This window comes from Cylas formicarius, unplaced genomic scaffold (assembly GCF_029955315.1).
Source record: "Cylas formicarius isolate icCylForm1 unplaced genomic scaffold, icCylForm1.1 PGA_scaffold_7__23_contigs__length_41026272, whole genome shotgun sequence".
NCBI lineage: Eukaryota > Metazoa > Arthropoda > Insecta > Coleoptera > Brentidae > Cylas > Cylas formicarius.
In genome coordinates this window covers 15529139-15553610 of record NW_026844352.1, presented here as the reverse complement: position 1 = coordinate 15553610, position 24472 = coordinate 15529139, and the positions used below count along the sequence as shown (strand labels likewise).

Here is a 24472-nt window from a genome sequence, read left to right as displayed (position 1 = left end):
AGCCTCAGGTTAGTGGAACTGCGTAAATGTTTGATGAATATAACAAATCATCCAAAGCAATCGAAAATACCATACTTATCTTCAATATATAAAAAGGCTTTAAAACATGGTACTACGAAATATAGAGATGTCAGCGTAACAGCGATCATCGGAAGACTGTATGAGACAAAGTGGTGTTTCCCAGCAAATCGATCAAAAAGTGCAGTGTGGAACGAAAAAACATATCTTATTTTTCTTGATTTGGAAATTTGTTTGACATGGTTCCACTCCAAAAGCGCAAATAATCTCATCTCTACCACTTTTTGTAAATATCTATCAAAGAGACTGTCAAGGACTTGCAAAATAAATGTGCCTGGATATAGATGGAAGTTGCTGATGAGTAAATCCTCATCGCGAATAACTCGCATGAAATAAAAGATATTAGACATATAGTGAGACTGGTTGAAAACTAAATTTTAGCAAAACTACCTCATCAATCTAGCAAAGCAAGTTGTAAGTAAATTGTGGTCAAATAATCTACATCAACAGACAAAACTATGAATATATAAAAGCATTGCACAGTTATGAGTAAAACTCTTTAAAATAATAAATTTTACTTCAACAACTAAAATTAAAAATGAATAGTAAAGTGTTATATGGATTCGGAAAACATTTAGCAGATACAATATAATGACGTAATAGTATATTATGCAATAAGTGCGGTAAACGGCATTTCACTTACGAGTCTATAAAACGAGTGATTTAAATTGAACTGAGGTGGCTTTTACATGATGAAAATCCATTTAACAAAATAAATAAGAACTGAAAGTTCAGAATTTCGCGAAATTATATATATTCACATGACAATTGTTTCGACAAATGTCACAATTGTCATGTGAATATATATAATTTCGTGAAAATCTGAATTTTAGTTCTTATTTATTTTGAGAGACTTAAAAATTTTATCGTGTTGCGTACTATACTTTTTCTAGGATCATTAGTTTTTCGGTACATTCTCGCAAAACAACACGACTGTCAGAATTGACAAAAGTCAAAATTCAAGGCGTGGGAAATATATCCGAAAACATCCGATTGCTCCCAATCCCGTGCAGTAAAATCTCGGAAATGTTCAAAGTAGCTCGGATCCGTGGGAAACCAAACTGACGTAGTAAAGTGATGCTTCCCGCGCGCTAAATCGGTGTGTAATTAGGTATTTTACAGACGGGAGTAGAAAAAATTATAAATGTTCCATTTTATGAAAATGAAAAAAATCTTTAAAAAATATAGAGGTATTTTTATTTTTTTGATTGCTTTAATCGAGAAATTTTCTAAATTACCCTTCAAAGAATAATAAACACTGAAATAAAACGGAGTGACTAAAGTGGTACGAACTGTTGACCAAAAAGAATTTTATGTTGCCAACCGTCATATGGAATAAAACCTCTAGACGAATAGATAAAACAAATTGGGAAAGATATGAAGAGAAGAGAAATAGAAACAAATTTGCTTATATATAATATACATAATAACATAATAATGGATTATATAAATAAAAATAATAATTAAGGACGTGTAAGTTTAACTATTTTTTAATTAAGTTTTTTACCTGATAATACAATCAATTAAAGATGCCTATTTTCGCTTATATTTGAAAAACTTGGAAATTGATCCAAATTACAAAATTTCAAAAACCGACGCAGGTGGAAACCAGAAGATTTGCAAATAGTATTAGTGTAGACTGTGACTGTAAAAGCTTCTTTCATATAAAATATATCATATAAATTAATTAACAACATCTTATGTGGCACCCTCAAGCATTAAACAAAAAACTAAATTAACATTTCAATTTCTCGTCATCAACATGCCCAATATCCCGAATTTCGTCTGATTGCCATGTCTCCGCTGTACAAAAATATATTAAAAAAACCATATAAAATAGTTTTTTTGAACGCCTTGTATCTTTAAATTAGTCAGTAATAGTAAATATTTAATGTAAAACGCGTACCTGGATGGATATGACCAATTCACGTCACTTTTTGTTCCATTTTTTAATGGAAATTCGCGTCCGTTACAACCTATTACTTTTTTAAACTTGCACAAACGCGGACAATTTGCGATATCAAATTGACCGCAAGCAGGAAACGTAACTACACATAACCAACAAATAACGCGAACCGGGTAATGGAATTGAATTAAAAAGTTTAAAAATAAACTGCTTTTATGATAATGACACCACTTTCAAAGTATATAGTTATATCTGTTTGGTTGCACTGACGTCTCAGTTAAAAATTGAATACATGTGCACTTACCATGAATTTAAAAAATAGTCTTAGAGCCGAAATCGTATTTATTGGTAGAAAAATCAATTATCACAACTTAGACATAGCTTGAAAATTATACATTATTGAAGATATGGTAACAATATTTCAACAGCAACCAAGCGAAGCAAAACTATAGCCGTTGCGCGCGACGAGATTATCTTCAGTAGTGCCGAAAAGTTGTTGTCCGTAAGAATTGTTTGCCGTTACTGATTTCCCATTTGCAATGTGCGACAACATAGCAAAATACTATTGGTAGGTAGCGATAAACGACAAATGTCAACAAACACGTCGCGTCAGCTGGATTTATTAGTTTTCAATTCCGATTATGCGGGGCTTATGAATTGAAATTTAAGCCACTAATACCGTCCGTAGACCTCAAGAGAACTTCAAGTTCAAGTTACGGAAGGACCGATGTATTGTCCACATTTTAATAGATTTCACAACATTTATTATGGATGTTACATTGAGCATTTGATTTATTTATGTATAATTTGTGTATATGTATTAATTTCTGGCATCAATTTTACGTCCTCTGTCTCTAAATCGAAACAAATAAAGAAGATAAAAATTTTATACGATGATCTAATGGCACTCCATATGTGTAGGATGTCCCAGATTTCTCTGCAATAAACCAGTTTGACGTTCAAATCAAGGTCGAGCGTATTTCACCGATTTGTAATCTTATAAATCCAATAAAAACAGTTTAGCTCCTTAAATATACAAAGTGTTCAATAAAACCATGGGCATCATGTAAAAGTAAATAAGATCGTTTTATCTATCTATACATATTTCAAATTATAAATTATACTTGTCTGTTAACCTTGCAAAGTAAACAACATTTTAAAACATACAGTCTGAAAAATACGAGCACTGATAACAGCACGTAAAAAAACCAAAATGAGCGCGGGTAAAAGCAACGTCAAGCAGGCAATGACGTCATTTCTAACAATACTTTTGTTGTGAGATATACCATCCTCGAATTTTGACAAATGCCATTTTATTCCATGGATCTATGAACACACCTTTCGAACATACGTCAGCTGTGCAAGTCAAGTTGTTTTTAACTTGAAATGTAAGGTTTCTCTAAACGCTATGAATGTTACGCTAGCTTAATTTTAAAATTATGTGAAGTGTAACGGCGAAGCGAAATGGTTAATTGATTGCACATATCTGAAAGTACAACTAGCGTGATTTTTTGAAATATTTTGAAGGTTTGAACATAATCCTTAATATTTATTTAACATTTACTGTTCTTTTTCTAGAATTAATATTTATTCAAAGTTGTTATATTGTGGGAGTTATGACTCGTTGGCCATATTTGGATGGGACTATTGAGAATATTTAAGCCATGGACGACTACAAGTTTCTTTTTAAAGTAGTTCTTGTAGGAAACGCTGGTGTTGGTAAAACATGCCTAGTAAGACGTTTTACCCAAGGTTTGTTTCCCCCAGGGCAGGGGGCTACTATCGGGGTAGATTTTATGATAAAGAGCGTTGACGTTGGAGGCGAAAAAGTGAAGGTTAGTAGTAACTATAAATTTTTTGTTTAACTAGTGACATTCTGACTTTCTTCAGTTGCAAATTTGGGATACTGCAGGTCAAGAAAGGTTTCGGTCAATAACTCAGAGCTATTATAGATCTGCTCATGCTCTTATATTGGTTTATGATATATCATGTCAACCAACATTTGACTGTTTGCCCGACTGGTTGCGTGAAATTGAAGAATATGCTAGTAGCAAAGTGTTAAGGATTCTAGTGGGTGAGTGAATTGGGTCACAAATTCCAAAACCTGTTTGTTTTTATTAACAAGTAATAAGATTTTTATATTATATACTATTCTTTTTTTTTTATTCGTGTGTAATTGGTGCCTTTGTTTGCATTTTGTAGGAAATAAAATTGATAGAGAGGATAGAGAAATTCCCACCCATGTAGGAGAGGAGTTTGCAGAGAGACACAACATGTATTTTTTGGAAACATCTGCCAAGGAGTCGGACAATGTAGAAAAGTTATTTATGAAAATTGCTGAGGATTTAATGAAGGTAGGCAGCCAGTTTGAGCATTTTTATTCTTTTTTCATTTCGCAATATTTTAGCAAGCCAGAACGAGAGAGACTCCCAGATATGACCAGAACAATCAAAATATCAATGATTCCAACAGTTCCGAGTCAAATAATTGTTGTAGTAGGTTGCAATAAAATTGTCTATTAAGGATAACCAATGTTAATGCCAATTTTTTCTGACATGATTTATTTAAAAATTTCGAGTGACCAAATAACATGATACATACCAATAACTGCTCTGTATGTATGTTACGTTAATAGGTCAGAACTATTTAAAAAGTGCCAGACATTCTTTCAATGTTTGTTGACATGTGAGTTTTTGGGTTGTTTCTCTAATTTGTAAACAAAGTATTGTAAATCTAGTCAGTTTTATCCATTAACATGATTTACTTCATCCTGTCATTATTGTAATTGATTGTGGTTTTGTGATTGTATCAGATGACATAGACAAAACTTTAGGGTATCAATTTTATAAATGTCATTCATTATCATGCAAACACTAGAGGTCAGGCGATGTCTCCATTCTTTTTAATTGGTGTCAAGACTGTTGGTGTTCATGCTTAATTATTTATTACTCCATCTATTAATTTTGTATGCGCAAGGTAATGCAGACAGATTGATAAATGTTTTGTAGATAATAATTTTCAATGATGGTTCTCAATGTGATAATTCTGAGTGAAAATGGAAATGCAAGTGTTGAGATGTCAAGATAAAATGATCAATCAATTTATATATTTAGTTCCTTAATTTAGTTAACGATGCATTTATAAGCATTTCCATTAAAGCCAGAGGTACCTACTTAATTTTTGTTAAATTTTATGCGCTTCTGTTAATTTGTTATTATATATATATAAAATCGGTGGAGGTTGTTTTATAATCTTGCATTAGTTTAAGCCAAAGAAACATTTAAATGAAAATAATTAGCTATATTTATTAATAAAAGGTTTTATTATTGCTTTACCCATATTTAATTTTTAATTTAATCAGTGTAATTGGGAAATTCTATCACTGCAGTACTAGTAAATATCACACTAAAGAGCTCGGAAAAAGTCAGTGATTAGTAGAATTTGTAACCAGTAAAAACACTGTAGCATAGCAAAATTACAAGGATTTTTAAAATATTTTAATTCTCTCCTAATTAATTACACCAAGTTCAGTTCACCAAGAAACAAAAGAAATCTAACTAATTAATTAATTGGCAATGGATAGGATAGGATATGAAAAAAATATTGATAAGTATAATCAATGTGGTGTATTTACCCAACAATTAAAGCCTACAACTTAATAGATATTATAAATAAATAAGAGTGATAAACTTTTTATTTGGCTGGTTTAGGGCTCCACCCCAAATTGCTTTATACCCAACAAGTCTTTGGTAAAACTGAATAGCTTTTCTTGAAGTTCCGTGGACTGCGCGAGTGCGCTGGGCGGCACTACTTTACAATTATGGATATAGGTACCACCTGTACCTTCAAGCGCGGGCGATACACAAGCGTGAAGAATGGGCGCGGCTCCTTGTTCAGCAGTCTGCGATGAATTTTTAGTTAATATATACGAGTTACACGTTTTTATTACTGTAAAATTAAATAGATTAATCTTAATTTAATTGTTAGGTTATGGCGCTGTTTCTGTAGGAATCAATGACAGTTGCCAATATGTAAATATCGAAAATGGAATTATTAGAAATCAGTGCTCACGCGGGGTTTACACGGGTCAATTTTTGCTGCACGATTAGGCCTTGCGGCCAAAATCGTCCGAGTAAATATCAAATCGACCATACAGAAGCGACTTAAAAGCGCAACCACCAAAGTAGGGAACCATTGGACTTTTACAAAGTGATCATAGGACGCATGCGACGGGTAACTAAAATCGACCGTGAAAATGATTCAGTTCTAGTCAATTTCTCGCAGCGTGAAAGTCAAAGCTTGTCAAGCTTAATGATGTTCGCTTAGCGGCTCTTAAGTTGATTATTCAAGAAATGCGTCTGTCCATATCAGTTGAAGAACTTAAATCAAAACATATTTTCTGGTCATCATTTTCAAAAATCTATATACTGAGTCGCTTGTTTTCAATCGACTGTGTAAATGAAAAAGCTATGCGGCTTTGGCAAGGCGTTATCGAATCAACTTGCCGCACGGCGAAAATCGACCAGTCTAAACCTCGCATTACTGTGTGTGAAAAATATAGAGTTAGTTTACAAATACGCCTAAACAAAAGCTCGAACATAACAAAACAACGTGGCCTGTGCGAGATAAACAATGTTTTTGCCTAGGAACCGATGACGTCACATTAATGTTTACAGTTCAAAATTTAGTAGAAAACTGTTTTCAACAATAATTCAATTGTTGTTAATAGATTTTTATACACCATTGTCAGAGTTTCTTAGTTGGTAGTAGTTAAAAGTTAAATTTTTTTAGTCGACAATTAACTTTGAAGTTGCTCACCTTGAACAATAATTTCGGCGCCCAAGGAGCGATGCTTTTCAGATGTGTTCCATTGAACAATTCCGTGTTCACTATTCCCGGATGAACCGCATGAACCTGCACGTGAGCTTTCTCTTCTTTTAACAATCTATTTAAATGGTTCGTAAACAGTACCTGGGCCAATTTCGATTGCGCATAAGCTTCGGCGGGTATATATTGATTCCTAAAAAAAGTCTCAATATAAAATTGTACCTATTGCAGGGTCGCACTATCGGCAAATCTTAAATTACACCCATATAGCTACTAGACATGTAGAGGCTCGGCCTATGCTCATGCTCATGAAGCAACTATGTATTTTTTTGAGAAGGTCTATTGAACGTGTACATGCGCGAGATTTAAAATTTTGTTTTCAACCCATGGCAGCTCTAATGATAAATTTTGACGTTTACACCGGTCGATTTTTGCCACACGATTGGACCCTTTGTCGAAAATGGTCCGTGTAAATATCAAATCTACTACTACAGAAGCGACTTAAAATCGCAACCACCAAAGTAGGGAACCATTCGACTTTTGCCGAGCGATTTCTCGCCTCATGAAAGTCAAAGCGGGTGTGTGTTCTGCTAAGTACGTGAAAATTTAAGAATTAACATGCTTATGGAACCCAAGAGAATCAGATTATAAGAAAAATGATGTTCGTTTAGTGGCTCTTAAGTCTATTATTCGAGAAATGCGCGTTTCCATATCAGTTGCAGAACTTAAATCAAAGATAAAAAATATTCCAGCACGTAAAATACCTGTTCTGGTTATCATTTTCAAAAATATATACTGGGTTGCTGGCGTTTTCAATCGAATGTGTAATTGGAGAAGCTATGCAGCTTTGGCGAGGTGTTATCGAATCAGCTTCCCGCACGGCGAAAATCGACCCGTTTCAACACACTTTAAGACTTGCGGCTGTTAACAAACAGCCGCTAACAGATCGTCCATGTTTGCCTGCGGCATTTTTACGGCAATACTTTCTTAAAATATGTCGAAATTCTATTAAATTTTCAGGCAAAAAAGGAGTTACCGTGTGGAAAATCAGTGTAGAATTGCAGCACTCGCGTTGGCGTCAGTATAATTTTGTTTGTAAATCGGCCCAAAGCGTTAGCTTTCATAAGCTCATAGGTTTAGCCTGTATTGAAATAACTGTGAGATGCTAGATATCGCACAAGAAACATCTAAGTTGAAAAAGTGTTCAAGAAGCACCTCCTATAGACAGTAGTAGTTGACAATGGGTATTTCTTATGATTGTTCTAGAAAAAATTCAACTTGTAGCTTGCTTGCCAATTATGTTCGGAATTATGCTCAGATAGTTGGGGGTGACGCATGAGCAAAATATCACATCCACCTGCGGTGCATTACTTTTTACCGTAGTAGGGCCACTATATTATCTTACACCCAATAAAATCGAAATATTCTAAATTCATGAAGTTTGGCATTGTTATTCGCTCTCAAATACACACTATACACTATACGGCTGTTTAAAATATATTTTTCAGTAAACTAATAATATTAGATTATATAGTGGGCCCACTACGGTATAAATTGATGCCCCGCATTCGGCATTGATATTTTCGTGAAGAAGGTGATAATATTCCGCGGATGCCTCTACATTTCAACCAATTTGGGGCATTTTCTTTCTAAACAGCGACTTCCACATACTTAACTCGTTTTGCCCAGAACATTTAACGAGATCTAGGCATATTTTGAGAAAATACTTCCGCAAAAAAACCGCATCCAAACTTATTGCCAATCTATCAGGGTCCATGTTTTACTGGAAAAACTAGAAATGTCAGATTAAACTCATTAGATAAATACAGGGTGTTAAAGTTTAGTTCTCGAAATTATTTCTTAATAAGTCAAGTTGTTTTTGAGATATCTAAATGGAAGCATGGATTCGGGGGTTTTTGAAGATGAGCAATACATTCTCTTTTTTTACTTAATATACAGAGGGCGCTAGTTATACCCTACAATAACTTTCTTTTTAGTCATGTTTTGTTTTTGTTTTGAAAAACTATGATATAGGGATGATTGGCAAGCAAGTTTTCGAGATATTTGCATTGTAATGCAAGTTCAAAGTTGTATAAGTAAATCTACTATTTATTAGTTAAAACGGCGTGTTTAGTTTTAAGCACATTAAATTGTTTTCTTAACTAATTCAAACTAACTATATTAACTATACAAAGTAAAACAATACCAACACAAAATGCGTACTTCCATATTATCGGCAAATTTGCAAATATTTCTTCGAATGTGGTGAATAAGTGAACCATTGACATTTTGGGTGCTCTAGTCCAAGTCACACTGATAATACTGTGGGTAGCGTAGGCGCTGTCGAGAATCGTATAGCACCCCCAGAGAACTAATATTTTAAAAATTACGGTGTTGAAATTAATTCGCTACGTTTTGATAACAGATGGCGCTAGTGGTACATATTTTTTTTAGCTACATGAGTAATTTTACTGTACATTGTTTTTCGAAACATAAACAACAATTTGTGATTTTTTAAATATATCGGAATATGTGCTGAATAAAGTGTAGTGGTGCTGCGGAAAGTCATCGTATTTTTGTATATGTTAATGATGAACATGCACTAGCTGAACAAACATATGGAAACAGGTTTGCACATTTTAAAAGTGGTGGTTTTAATTTACAAGACAGACAAAAATTCGACGATGAAGAATTATAAAAATTGCTTATTGAAGGTTCATGTCAGACTCTTCAAGAATTGTCAACTTCACTAGAACTTTTCGACCATCGGAAAACGCAAAAGAAATTAGAGATGTTTCAGAATGAGGGACGTTGGGAAATGATTTTTGTATCGAATCGTCACGGGCGACGAAAACTGAATTTTTTACAATTCTAAACGAAGAAAGTCTTGGGTAAAGTCTGGCGAACAATCAACACCAGGGCGAAAAAAAATATCCACGGATCTAAGCTTCTGCTATGCATTTGGTGGGATCAGCTGTGTGTGATTTATTGCAAGCTGTTAAAACCAAATGAAACGATTACATTATTACATTATTGACTGACTACACTTGATGGGTCTGAGACGTGAATTAAAACGAAATGGGCCGCGAATATTTGGAGCAATGGTTTTGAGTCGCTCATACAGAAGAATGCTGTTGTTTTTGTAAATTTAGGTATCCAGTGACCTCATGGAAAAAATTGGTTGCTCGAAAAAAACATTTTCTTTGTCGACTCCTACTTGAAATCAAAAGTTGTCCACGCATACACAATACCATAATGTCATTGTGAAATTGTATGGAACCAAGTAAAGCGGTATGTGGCAATAAACATCTTCGATTCCATTACAGAACATGTTCATTGGTTAATAGATAAAGCTTTTCAACATGTTACTGAACAAAACTGTACATTGACACTGTTTCAGTCTCTCTTTGCCCATCAGGATTTTATCACCGCTCTGGTGAACTCTTTAAGCTGCAAGTAAACCCACTTTGTGTAGGAAAATATCATATTATCCTAGTTCATCCTGGAAACATCATGGCATTAAGAATAGTAGATGACGTTGTGGGTGCAACAGACAAAAATAAAATAATAGGTTTCGTTAGTTCTCGAGTTCAGTAAAGTTTTTAACACACTTAATCATCAGCTTTTCCCTAGTTCTGAAACGCAAGCCGTCTGGTGGAATTGTATTTGAACCAAATGTGGTGGACAGAGATGTCCGAAAACACATATAGGGGCGAAATTACTTGAGAACCCACCTATAACCTCTCGAAATTAATAAATTTATACAACAGTAAATTAGGCAACAAGTGTGGTAAATGGCATTTGAGTCGCAACTTGTTCCTTCGATAGCTCAAGTTGGGATGCATTACCATGTACGCATAAATGAATCTCAACCGAAATACATTATAAATTGCTTTATTTTCGATTGTTACAGCGGATCGTACATAGTCACGATACATTACGCGTAGCTCTACTGATCGTCTTTAATCGTCGGTAAATTAGTTTTATGAGGCGCATCCGATGTCAGTTACAGATCACTATAATTGAGGTTTTGTTATTTAGTACTCTGTCACAGAGATAGTAGAATGGCGTCTATTTGCAATGTATATTAAAATTACAACATATCCACCACCTCCAAAAATTGCTATAATACATAGCTGATGCTTAGTGATCACCGTGAAGAGAGAATTTTCTATTTGAGTTAGTAATTTTGAAGAATACAAAATTTGTTTGAGCGCAATGTTACGGGTAGCAACGATGCACTCCATAAAACTGCACACTGTTTTCTCAGTGTGACTTGGATTGTAGATTTTGCGTCGCGTAATTCTAAAAATAATGTATTGGTCCTACACTGTGGTCCTATATAACACGGATGCTCACCGGCTCACCTAGAGTTGATATCCTCGAACTTGATGTCTCCGATAATGTGAGCGCAAGAGGATACGTTTATTATTCGCGAAAACGAATGTCCGTCTCCCGAAGCTTTCAGTTGTGGCAGTAGAAGGTCCGTCAGTAAGAAGTGTCCCAGATAATTGGTCGCCAATTGGGACTCGTAACCGTCTCTGGTTTCCACGTACGGTCCAAACATTATTCCGGCTAGAATCGAAATTTATATGGTATGTAAAATGGGAGTACCTGCCATAAGAAACTCACCGTTATTTATAAGATAATCTATCTTATTGTGCTTCTCTTTAACGATTCTGGCAAAACCTTTCACAGATTCCATTACGCTTATATCTAACGAATATACTTCTATGGTTCCGGAGGAAATTTCTTCATCTCTAAAGCTTTTCAGCAACGTCTCACCCTGTGCCACATTTCTACAACCTGCGGAATGACAACATTCTTCTAATTCAGGTAATATTTTACTATAGTATACTCCAATCAGAGCAGTTGTACAGTTACGACACATTCAGTGACGTAATCAAAAATGATACGTATGTCCTAGCTATATTGCCACCATAACCATATATAAGTTCTAAAACTGACAAACAAAATTACTGTGTCAATTTACGAGATCTAGTAATGAACTATATAAAGATGTCATGCTATGAGTTAACTGCTCAGTTGCTCTGACTGGACTTTACCTTCATACATAAATGTCTTTGACCTGCAGTCGATAATATATAAGTAAGTCAAGGAGTCCTTATATTTGGGATTTTTTCATGCCTTCGTAGGCATGTGGTGGGTTGGTTAGTGTTGGTTGATATTTGTTAATTAAATAAAAAAAATAAATGTCGGTGATTACCGATTAATGATTTCACTTCGGCGTACTTAGCTAATTTTATATCTAAATGGAGCGAACCGGCCGACCGAAGTTAAAAGTAAGTCACCAAAAATCTTAGGCATCATGTTTTTACTTTTTATGATACACCAAACGATAGTTAGCAGATCAACTTAGTCTGTTACAATTACTTATAATGTTTAAAAGGCACCAAGATGTTTACTGAAATTTTCAAACAAATTCCCGATCGAAACATTCCTGCGATGGTCGGTGTAGAAGAAAAAAATGCGTGGGCGTTCAAAACAATTTAAAAAATGTGTTTTTTATATGCAGGGTGGTCGTAATTGTAGTTTTTTAACAGGAAAAAACCTATTTCTGAACTAGATAGGCCAAAATCGACTTACATGTCAAGGGTTCGATTTTTCAGTAACATTTAATTGTTAAAGGCCCATGGCGATATCTTTACTATCAACCGAGACCTAGTGCGTTTTTCAATTTTCGGCTCCTTTTGAAAATTGACCATAACCTTTTTTAAACGCAAATGCAGTAGAGTACTCAGATTTTTTTCTACAGTTCTCCGTTTTCTCATAAATGAATAAAACTTTCTTATTTGTCGTGTCGACGCTTTGTTGGTATCTGTGACGAAAAAAGGCGGAAATATAGGGCATTTTTTGTATATTTGTTAGTAGGCCGTGCATATAGCTGTTAATGTCAGTTGAAGACAACTTTTATTATTTATTGAATTTTTGAGCCCTTGACATGTAAGTCGATTTTGCTCTATTTGGTTAAGAGATATGTTTTTGCTGTTAAAACACTCCAATTACAACCACCCTGTATTTCGCAAAAATAACAAAAAATTACCGAAAACTAACTTTTTGGAACAGTATTAATTCAAGTCGTAAGACATAACCATAAAATCTCTAAAAAGTTCACTTTGGGTAGTGAAAAATTGGGAGTGGTTTAAATAGTTTTTAAATAGTTTTAGGTTTAAATTTTATTAATCTCCAAAGCTTTTTTACTTTTTAATTCATTATGTAAAATACCACAATTTAAAAAAAAATAAATAATTAAAAAACTTGTGCATTTCTGAATTCATATAAATTGCAAAAAACTTTTATTTTAATACGCTTTTTCCTTAACACGTTTCTTAAATGTCCAACCTGTCTGATATAAATTTTGGGATGTGATCCACATTTCAACTTGTAGAGTCCGGATTTTTGAGTTTTTCGTAATTTAGATTATTGGTTTTTAAAAATTTTCCTATAGTGTTTTCGGTTTTAAAAGCACTTTTAACGCCAAATTCTAAGAGATATAGTCCACTTCTTACAGAAATGTAAATGGACGATGTAGAAAATACCATACATAAACATCCTCTGAGTAGAACAATTCTTTGGTGGTATATATATGTAGAAGATATTTTTGCTTATTTCACCGGAACGGAAAGAAAAGTGCAGTCCTTTTTAATTCAAATTATAAAACTTAACTTAACATAACTTATAAAATTTTACCTTACTAGAAGTAGATAACTCTTTAAACTTTCTGGACTTAACTGTATCTAAATTACAGGACAAATTAGATTTTTCCATTTACCAAAAATCCTCACACACGTACACAGTAATTCATAATAAGTCAAATCACACTCATAACACAAAATGGCGGCCTTTTTTTCGGCGGTATTCTTTTATTCACAGACCACTTACTACTTTCCATAGAAAATTGTGAAAAAGAATTAAATATTATAAAACAAATAGCTTTTAAGAATGGTTGCGACCCCTCTTTAAAACTAACCAAAACTAACCCAACACCGAGGCCAAAATTGATAAAACAATAAAATACATAGAAGAAACGAGCGAGAAAATTTTGTTAAACATCTATCTAAATTTTGTCTTAAAATTGCTTTTAAAACTGAAAACATTTTAGGAATTTTTGTAAAAACCAATTAAACTAAATCATGAAAAACTCATAAATCCGAAGTCTACAAGATGAATTGTGGATCATATCGTAAAATTTATATCGGACAAACGGGGTAAACATTTAAGAAATGCATTAACGAAAATAAAAGAGCTTTATTTATTTAAATTCAGAAATGCTCAAGTTTACGGTAATTTTGATATTTTACATAATGAATCAAAAAGCAAAAAACTAAATTTGTTGGAAGCTATGGAGCTTAATAAAATGAGATATTCGAATCTATTACTTAATGCCCAATTGGATTCGAATGGGTCTCCGTTGTTAAATTAAAATTTAGAACCCTATAACGATAATTAAGAATCTATTACTACCTGTTTATATATGGATGTCCGAATATTGTCAAATTTTGTATTTGGGGTTGGCGAAACAGCTGTCATAAACCAAGCAATAACTGGGAAAAGCTTAACATTTTTTGTTTGTTGTGAAATCCGTATTAGTTCATTTAATGTAATATTCCACAAATGGTTAATGTTGAGATGTAAGTATGGAAGTATATATTAGTTTGTATTGGTATTAGTAGTTTTGTCAAAAATGTTGCACTAGAATTTAAAATATCTCAATAGAGGGTGTTATTATTGCTTTTTTTGTAATTTTTTTCAGGTTGTGAACTGGAGTATACTCTAAAGTCGACCCGTAGGCAGGACTGCAAAGCTTCTTATTCCTCCAAGAATGATCGGACGATATACGTGGCATCCAATATGAGGGACATCTGCATCAGTTTGTAAGTATTTCATGGAATGCCAATTTGTTGAATGCTTTCTTTCAAATTCTTAGGAACCAAGCCTGTGGATGATGTGGTGTGATTTTTACTTCATCGAGGCTCCATATTTCCAGGATTTTTTAAGGTGAATATATTTCTCTACTTTTTCTATATGTTTAGTATGCACGTTATTGTTGTTGGGTATAGATATGTCTGTTAGCATGGCTGAATTTGTTTGTTTATTTATTACTGTTATATCCGGTCTGTTATGCGGTGTTGTTTTGTCTGTAATAATTGCTTTATCCCAGCAGATTTTTATCTGTCCCCTTTCAACGGCAAGGGGGGGGGGGTTATACGAATAATATGGTTCTTCGTTTGGAGGAGTGATTTCTAGGGATTTGAGGATTTTGAGGCACAAATTTTGGAGAGACACAACAAGGCTGCTGCCAAATATTTTGTTGGGGCAAATCACGGGCACGCGGATTGTATGTGCTCTATAGTTTCTTGGGGATATTTTCCTTGATTATGTACTTTAGGATAATTACTATTACTATTATTGTTATTATTATTAGTATTATTATTATTATTTTATTATTATTAATTAAAACTAAGGTTAATCTTTGAAGAAGCAAACAGGATGATTGGCGAAACATCAGCAATTTATTTACTGTTGCAAACATTTTATTATTGGTATCTGGTATACTTTTGAATAATATGAATGTATGTCCAGAAATGCTTTCTCATAGATACACAGGGTGTTAAAATTTTACTAAAAAAACGAGCTTTTTAACGGATCTTGGAAAACACTTGAGATATTTTTTATGGTGTAATGGCGGATTTTCTTAATTGGTACTTTAAGCATTTCACAGAAGTAGTGAGAAAAGTGACACGAAAATATTCCGGACATCCAGTAAGTTTGCACATTGAAGGGGCGATTAATTGCAAATAAATATTATTCGCGGGTTCAAAATTTCAAAAATTTTTCACCAAGTAAATTTGGTAGAGAAACTGAAACGTGAACTCTCGACGTTCAGCAACGATACGAATGAGCGTATTCAATCACTCAAATTTGCATGTCATTTGCCTACAAATTTGCGCTTTGAGCGCCATAGATATAGCTAACCGAATTAGCTGCCTATTAATTATCCCACGCCTCTCAGAAGTGCATCGATGTTATCGAATAATTTCATGTTCGACGTCAATTCCTGTTAAAACATATAACTCATAGACTTTATGTTGGTTTCGTGCTTGAGCATTTGTGAAGTTTTCGTATTTGAATCAAACCTAGTGCAAGACGGTGTGAATAAATATTTAAGTTTAGATAACAAATTTCCAGCTTTTCCTCTAGTGACATGAATTTTCTTCCAAGGTTCTTGAAGTCATGACTTCTTCTATGTCATCCATTCAGCTCCTCCATGGCCGACCTCTCCCTTTTTTTCGGGTGGTACCCACTCTAATACTATTTTCTACGTCACTTTACCATGTCAGTTTTGTTTCCCATGAATGCGAGCCACTTCGGACATTTCCGGGATTTTACCGCACGGATTTGGAAGCAATCGGATGTTTTCGGAGATATTTCCCACGCTTTGAATTTTGACGTTTGTCAGTTCTGACGGTCATGTCAGTGAATGTATTCGTGTTGTTTTGCAAAAATGTACTCAAAAACTAACAGTCGTAGAAAAAGTATAGTATGCAACACGTTCGGTAAACTTTTTGACTCACTGGTTTATTAAAAACTCGCTCCACTCGTGTCAAATAAACTCGTGAGTCAAATGCCGTTTACCGCACTTGTTCTATAATATACTATTTTTGGTGATGCATCATCTGTCATTCTCTTGACATGTCCAAATCAAGTGAATTGTCCTCGTTCTATTTCTTATTCCATTGATTAATCCATAGTCCTTTCTGTCCGGATAACCTCGCTCCTGTCCAATTTTGATCTTCTACAGCTTCTCCTTGTAAAGTCCATCTCCATTGCCATTAATTTCTTCTTGTTTGCGTTAGTTACGTCCAAAGCTTCTGATCCATATAGAGTTTTGCATGTTTCATAAATACGTTTTTTGTTTTCTTTGTTAAATGTTTTTCCCAACATAAAGAGTTTATTATATTATTTATTCTTTCTGTTTTTCTGTTTGTCTTTACTATTCCCGCGTTTGTGTTAACAATCACTCCTAGATATTTACTCTCCTCTACTTTAATTTCTAGATTTAAGTTTTCGATTTCTATTTTTCCGACAACAAGGTACTCAGATATGGTTAAACCCGCTTATTCGTGCTCTTCCGGGCTTTTTCTATCCACCTTACTAAGAATCTGTCCAAATATATTTTGAAGAGGGTAGGAGACAAGCAGCAGCTCCGTCTCAAGCCTTCAGTTGTTTCGATAAAAGTCGTTAGTCCTGAGTTGATTGAGTTTTAATTTTTGAAAGAAACATTCAAGGGCTACTGTGATTGAGTTTTGCCCATAGTAATTTTTAGGAGCCTTTATCAGGTTTGTGTTATTATTCAGATTTTCCATTGCTTTTGATAATTGCAAAACTGGAACGCTATCTTATTATTTTTCCAAATCAATGCTCTGTGTGTTTCTCTGTTCTTCATTTCGGTGGGACATTTTCGTCATTTGGACATCTTTCGAATAAACTTCTTAGCATATCTGTTAATTTAGGAGAACCATATCAAATTAATTCTGAAGTTATCCCTCCTGGTCCTGGTGACTTTTTTAGTTTGGTATTTTTTGTTGCATTCTCCACATCTTCGATTTTTAATGATACATGTCCGGTGGTTTGTGTAGGTGCATTGCCTATTCTATACTTGTCCCTTGTTTGGGTCAATAATTTTTCGAAGTGTATCTCAGATTTTGTGTTTTGTTTGTAGATTTAATATTTTTTTATTATCTTCAAGGCTCCCGAACTTCTTGTGCCCGCGTTCTTTTTCTTCTTCAATACTTACTGTTTGATCTCCCTATTTAATCTTTTGTATTTCTCTCTAATCTTGTTGTTGTTTGTTTGAAGGAATTGTAGGTATATTTCTTTTTCCTTTCAAATTTATGCTCTATATCAAAACGGCTTATTCGTGTGTTAACTTCTTGTTGCAGAGCCTCTTCTGCAGCATCCATAATACGATTCTTTATCTGTTGGTACTTTTCTTCAGTAGATATGTTTCCTGTTATCAACTTTTGTTTCAATCTCCCCAGATGCGTTTTTTTTGTACTTAAGTAGGTTTAATAGTCTTTTTTCATTGTTATTGTCTCCTCTCTGTGCATCCCGATCATATTGCTGTGCCATTTTTTTCCAACACTTGCATTCAGATCTCCTGCCTGATATTGTAAATAATTATTCTTAACCCATCCTCAAAATTTTCTTCGACTCGAACAAGTGCGTCATCATTTAAGGCAAGGCCTTAAATTGTGTGAATAAATACAGGCTGTAAATTATAAACAGATACACCTTGATTTTCTAAAAAAAAAAAACGCTGAAACACGTCAATTTTTGTTTGCATTTTTGCATTTTAGTGGCATATCTTTCTAAAGGGCCTTATTATACCTTTACGACTAAGCTAATTTGGTCGATTAGTTTTTGACATATTGGAGTAAACAAAAGAAAATATTTTATACAATTTTCAAAACATTTTCAAATTTTCGTACTACTTTCATGGTGAGAGAAGTTATACCGCCATAATTTTAAATTAAGTGGGTCCAATGTGCCAAACAATTGAATTCAAATGCTCAAATTGGCCACCATCTTCTTGCATGACATTGTCCAATATTTGGGGGGTCATTCTTTTGCATTCGTCTACTATTGTTTGGAGCAACTCTTGCAGAGATCTTAGTCTAGTCAGCGACACTTTACTTTTTAAGTATGCCCGTGTGGGGTTGCTAGTCCCCATCGGACGCCTCCCCAGGTGGCGGATAGGGGAAAGCCTCTCAAGATATGGGTGGTACCGGTGAAATGAAATAGCCGGGCCGGACCAAAACTAGCATTGGCGAAAGGCAGCAGTTTCATCAAAATCGGGCTATGGCGTGAGAACGGTGTAGTACCGAACACCAGGAGGCGACAAGCAACAGTTCAGCGAACTCGGCTTCTGTACTGCGGTATAGAAAAGGAACGGAACACTTACTATACAAAAACTTCCAAAACATCTTAATGGCAGACGAAAACAAAGACACGGCCCTCAGTCCGGGGCACCTCTTAGATGAGGAGAGGGTGCTAAGAATCCCCCCGTCGTCGACTATTAAGAGCAATAACAATGAACGAAGAATAAAAGTGGACAACTCTAGAATACGAATTGCGACATGGAACGTGCGCAGCCTGTGTGCTGCGGGAAAGCTGGCAAATGTCGAGCTAGAGATGCGAAGACTAAAGATTGATATCTTGGGAATGAGTGAAGTCAGATGGCCTGGATCTGGTAAACAGAAAACTGTTGCTTTTCACCGATACGGAACTGCCATACTTGTCAGCAAGAACTTAGCCAAATCTGTTATAGAGTTTATACCCTTCAACGATCGAATTACTCTCCTAAAATTACAAACTACTCACCGAAACCTGAACATAGTACAAATATACGCCCCGACAAACGACAAAAGTGATGCAGAAGTAGAAGAATTTTACTCAGTACTAGAGCAGGCGATGAAACACGCGAAGAAAGGTGAAATCAATATGGTCATAGGGGATTTCAACGCAAAAATTGGTTTCGGAAAGGAGAATGATGTTGTAGGTCAGCACGGGTTAGGTGAACGGAATACCAGAGGAGATAGACTTGTTCAGTTTTGTACAGAGTCAGGCATGTTCATCTCCAATATATTCTTTAAACAACATCCTAGGAGATTATAAACTTGGAAGTCTCCTGTCTCCAGGTCGTATTATAAGAAATCAAATTGATTTCATACTGGTAGAACAAAAGCTGAAGAAATACGTGCAAACGGTAAAAACATATCCTGGCGCAGACGTTAATAGCGACCATAATCCGGTAGTTATGGACTTTCTAATGAGACGGTTCAAGAAGATCAGTAGGCCTCAGCCGATTCGTAAAATCAACACCAGGAAACTGGTGACACCAATTGTACACACCCAAGTAAGTGACAAGATCGAATGTGAAATGGCAAAAATCCAAAATGAGGAACAACTGGATATAGAAGAAACCTGGAATAGAATAAAATCTTCAATAACACAAATACAGGTTGATGACATCGGATATCCTGAAGCCAATATGAAGAAAGAATGGATGACCCCTGAAATCCTAGAACTCATGAATGAGAGAAGAGCTCACAAGGCAAATCCAACATTATATACCGAACTGAACAGAAAGGTCAGGAGAGAGTGCAGGGAAGCAAAAGAACAGTGGATGTCCGAGAAATGCCACGAGATTGAAAGGCTTCAAGAAAAACATGACGCATTCAATTTACATAAAAAAGTTAAAGAGATTGCAAACTGCAACAAGAAACGTCCAACAGCCACCTTACGTAACAAAAATAACGATATCATCTTAGGTAAAGAGAATAAACTCCAAAGATGGAAGGAGTACGTAGAAGAACTATTCAATGACAGTAGACCAAACGTAGCACCAGAAGTGGATGAAAATATAAACGAAAGTGGCCCTGATATCACCAAAGGCGAGGTAATACACGCAATAAAAACCCAGAGAGACGGAAAAGCAACCGGCCTAGACAATATTCATGCCGAACTTATAAAACTCATAGCCAAACAAGAGGGAAAGGGACTGCAACTGCTAACCTCAATATTTAACACAATCTACCGTACAGGGACTGTCCCAACAGACTGGTTGCGCTCAACATTTATTACCCTGCCCAAGAAAACCCATGCTTCGAACTGTGATGTTCACATGTTCACATGTTCCCAAAATATTCCTCCGAATAATTCACACCAGAATTTACAAGAAATGCGAATACCAACTAGATGAAACTCAATTTGGATTCCGCAGTGGCTTAGGTACTCGTGAAGCGCTATTCGCACTGAACGTTCTAACTTAGCGATGCAGGGAAATGAATGTCAATGTAGTCGCTTGTTTCATAGATCATAAAAAAGCCTTGCTTTGCTGCGTTTAACACCAAAAGCTCATAGAAGTACTCAAAAAAACTGGAATAGATAGAGAAGAAATCCGATTAATTACAAATCTTTACTGGAAGCAGAACGCAGTAGTGAAAATTGAAGAAACAACATCAGAGGCAATCATGATTAGAAGAGGTGTAAGGCAAGGCTGTGTGTTATCGCCGCTGTTATTCAACTTATACGCAGAGGCTCTGGACGGAATCGAGTGTGGGATTAAGGTCAACGGGAAAATAATCAACAACATCAGAATGCCGAAGACACCGATGTGCTATCCGAGAATGCGCAGGACCTGCAGAGGCTAATGGATCACATAGGGTGATATAGCGAAAACGCTGGCCTCCTCATAAACACTACAAAAACTAAGGCATTGCATTTACCAAGACACCTGTTCAGGTTCGTCTGAATGTTGATGGTGCTGCGGTGGAACAAGTGTCATCATACAAATATTTGGGGAGCATCATGAATGATCAATGTGATCCAAGGAAAGAAGTCAGATGCCGCATAGAACAGGCCAGAAAAATATTCTTGAATATGAGACGACTTTTCGTGAGATCAGATTTGAGCGTGGAGCTCAGGGTACGCATGGTTGGATGCTGTTTTCTCGGTTTTTCTGTACGGATGTGAGAGTTGGACTCTAAACCCATCACCAGAAGAGAAAATAGATGCATTTGAAATGTACATTTACCGTCGTATACTAAGAATATCATGGGTCCAAAGAGTAACAAACGTAGAAGTTCTTAATCGCATGAGAAAACAAAAAGAACTTATGCTTACCATCAAAGAAAGAAAAACTCGTTGTATTGGGCACATAATGCGAGGTGAAAAGTATGAACTTCTGCGCCTAATCATAGAAGGCAAAGTCCAAGGCAAAAGATCGGTCGGCAAAAACTCTTGGCTGAAGGACATTCGACGATGGTTTGGTTGATCATCGCTCGACATCTTCCGTATGGCCGTCTTTACAACCACGTTAGCTATTTGGATCGCCAACCTTCGAAAGGAGACGGCGCCATAAGAAGAAAAAAAGAAGTCTAATGAGTTTAAATCTAGAGACCGAGCGGGTCATTCAATTGTTGCACTTCTTCAAGTCCATTGGCCGGAATATCTATTATTTAATTATTTTAAACCGCTTCAGTTACTAGGTTGTTGATTTCGCTCTCCAAAAACTGCAAATAAATTCCCCCATCAAGGTTACCTGGGATAAAAATTATCCAAATTATGGCGTTGCCAAGAAACCCAGCCGAAATATTTAGTTTTTGTGCAGCCACCGGACGAACGGTTTGTTTTTTTTTGGCTTCAACATGACCTAGGACAGCTACTCCTATAGCTTCGTTTCTTACTGAATGTCGGAATTGATGCTTTTTTTATATCCAGTGACTTATATTCAGTGGCTTCAGCAATGTAGCAGTGTCTAACATTTAGGTTGGGATGAATTGCATTAATAATTCGAGTGGCTTTTATTTTGATAATAGATGGAGACAAGTTCGATTCTATGTTGAAATAAAACATATTAAAGGGTTAATAACTTTTGGGTACCTACAGCAAATAGAAAATGGCAAAGGTAAAGAAAAATAGAGTATCTGAGAGAAAATTTTAAATAAAGCATGGGTTTTTAAAATTTGGAACTATTTTAGTAGTGCCCAAATTAACTTAAAAATAACGCTTTAATTAATTAATTTAAATAAAACGGCCAAAGAAATGTTTTTATGTACTCTACACTACTAATGTATGTAAAATATTTCAGAATTGGAAAGGCTTTCTCGATACCTTTAAACCAAGGTGTCACTTGACTAGTCAAATGTTAAGGGTGAATCTCACCCCTAAAAAGAGAGCCGTCAACAAATTTTTGGAGTAGCCAAAACTAAATTGACGTGTTTCTTCTTTCAGTATTTTGCAAAAACGTTTCTAAAATGTAGAAACAAATTTTTGGCCGATGCCAATTATTACATCTCAAAAACTAATAGTCGAAATTTTAATATTTTAACTTATTAGCAAAGGTATATAAAAGTATATAAAAATTTTTAAAATTTCAAAATAGCCAAGACGTGTTTCAGCGTCCTTTATTATTTTTTGAATACTTTACCATGAAATAATCAAGTTGTAGGAGAATAAATATGGGCAGCGTTGGAAAAATTTTATGATGCTCGTCATTTTGTGCTTAGTTTTTTTATGTCATCACACCTTTATATGAAAACGTGATAAATATTTATTAAATGTTAATATTCAAAACTCGTATTCGAATACCTTCGGTTTTAATTTTATAGCAACACATGCTACATTGTTGAGACGTTAGGGTTAATTTCAATAAACCATGAGGCACATTTTTCATTTTTAAAGATGAACATTTACTAAAAAGAATGGTTAGTTAATCATGGCAGGATCCACGCACAATAATACATCGAAGTGAATTTTGTCTATTAGTCTCTCATAACAAACACAATTATAGTACCATTCTATATATTCTACATAAAGTGATGGGTTAAAGTATGGAACAAATTCATTTATAAATTAAGAATTAAATAGAAAGTTTACAGAGTGGGTCAAAAAGTAGATGTCGATGCCAGGATCATTTTATTATAGAAACCCATTTTTCACCAGCTTTCGAGTTCTGCGTTAAATTGCAAGCATAAATTGTACAGTCTGCCCTATACCTATTGATTACTTCTTATGAGCAACAGAATAAAAAATAGACATTTAATTTTGAAATGAACAGGTAAGTAGCTACTACCAGTAAAGTTCTTATAATGTTACAATTACATTTTTGCCGATAAAGACAGTGAAGGCAACGCATCCAAATAAAACTGGAATGAAATTATTATTCGACAACTGAAGAAGAAGTCATCGAAAAACTAAGAAAACTAAGAACAACACAAGATCCCCATCGTGCCCTTCTGAAGTACAAGATTACATTACTACAAGAGCTGAAAGAAGATGATCTCGACTGCTGAATACAGTTTTGTCAAACTATGATGGAAATGGGCAACTTAAATTCAATTTCTCATTTACAGATCCTGTTTAGTGATGAAGCCACAAAATGACTTGCTTCCTATTCTCGCGGTTTCTTTCCCATATCCAGATCAAACAGACAGAGTTTGAAGGGGATGGTGCTTCGCCCTATTTTGCTCGACAAGTATATATTTAAATACGTTATTTCTCGGTCAGTGGATTGGTAGAGGGGAATCAAAAGATTGGTCAGCAAGATCTCCAGATATTATTCCAATGGATTATTTTTCCTCTTCGGATATTTAAAATCAAAAGTGGATAAAGAAAAACCACAAAATTTACATGATTTCAAATTTGGAACCAGATGGGAAATGAGGCCAATTAATCAAAATATCCTAAGTAATATTTTAGAAGGGCTTTTAGATGGATTAGCATATTGCGAAGAAGTTAATTTTCAATACTTAATAAAATAATTTCTTTGATATTCAATGTTTCTATAAATTCTGGAAATTATACGTTCAGCCAATTACAAACTTCTCGTTTTGTCTCCATCTCCAATAATTTTATTTCAGTTTTATTTAGATGTGCCGTATTCTATTTCTTCACTGACAGAAATGCAATTGCGACAACTAAAGAACTTTATTGATACTCGCTATGTACATGTTCATTTCATAATTAAATTTCTGTTTTTTATTCTTTTCATAAAAAGTGAGAGATAGGTATGGGCTATGGACTACACGAAATATGCGTATAATTTGCCGCAGAATTCGAAAATATATTTAAAAA

General features: G+C 34.8%; 3 protein-coding genes across 11 annotated transcripts in view; 1 reads left to right on the top strand and 2 right to left on the bottom strand.

Annotated features, from left to right (window-relative positions):
* Positions 1 to 3173, bottom strand: part of LOC132705701 (monocarboxylate transporter 9) — a 42805-nt gene extending 39632 nt beyond the window's left edge. For 2 of the 6 annotated variants that reach the window (XR_009619494.1, XM_060676495.1), the window contains exon 1: positions 1985 to 2143. The gene's annotated coding sequence lies outside the window, so the exon portion shown is untranslated. Of the gene's footprint in view, positions 1 to 1984; positions 2227 to 2288 lie in introns of those variants that run through there. The other 4 variants (XM_060676497.1, XM_060676499.1, XM_060676500.1 and 1 more) reach the window with 4 other exon arrangements.
* A 180-nt stretch (positions 3174 to 3353) lies between these two features.
* On the top strand, positions 3354 to 5407 carry LOC132705703 (ras-related protein Rab-30-like). The gene is made up of 5 exons (XM_060676501.1): positions 3354 to 3511; positions 3563 to 3819; positions 3875 to 4058; positions 4187 to 4338; positions 4392 to 5407. Exons 2-5 carry the CDS (start codon positions 3649 to 3651, stop codon positions 4491 to 4493), a joined length of 609 nt encoding a protein of 202 aa, XP_060532484.1. The 5' UTR covers positions 3354 to 3511; positions 3563 to 3648; the 3' UTR covers positions 4494 to 5407.
* A 171-nt stretch (positions 5408 to 5578) lies between these two features.
* The window catches only part of LOC132704487 (dehydrogenase/reductase SDR family member on chromosome X), a 55539-nt gene continuing 36645 nt past the window's right edge, over positions 5579 to 24472 (bottom strand). For 2 of the 4 annotated variants that reach the window (XM_060674502.1, XM_060674503.1), the window contains 4 exons: positions 11444 to 11617; positions 11179 to 11386; positions 6803 to 7004; positions 5579 to 5885 (listed from right to left, as the gene is read on the bottom strand). In XM_060674502.1, the coding sequence (XP_060530485.1) occupies positions 5691 to 5885; positions 6803 to 7004; positions 11179 to 11386; positions 11444 to 11617 (779 nt within the window). In that variant the 3' untranslated portion in view covers positions 5579 to 5690. The remainder of the gene's footprint in view (positions 5886 to 6802; positions 7005 to 11178; positions 11387 to 11443; positions 11618 to 24472) is intronic. The other 2 variants (XM_060674500.1, XM_060674501.1) reach the window with 1 other exon arrangement.

Coding starts and splice junctions, on each gene's coding strand:
- LOC132705703 (XM_060676501.1), top strand. CDS start 3,649: ATGGACGACTACAAGTTTCTTTTTAAAGTAGTTCTTGTAGGAAACGCT. Junction 4,059..4,186: donor AGTGTTAAGGATTCTAGTGG/GTGAGTGAATTG, acceptor TGCATTTTGTAG/GAAATAAAATTGATAGAGAG. Junction 4,339..4,391: donor TTGCTGAGGATTTAATGAAG/GTAGGCAGCCAG, acceptor GCAATATTTTAG/CAAGCCAGAACGAGAGAGAC.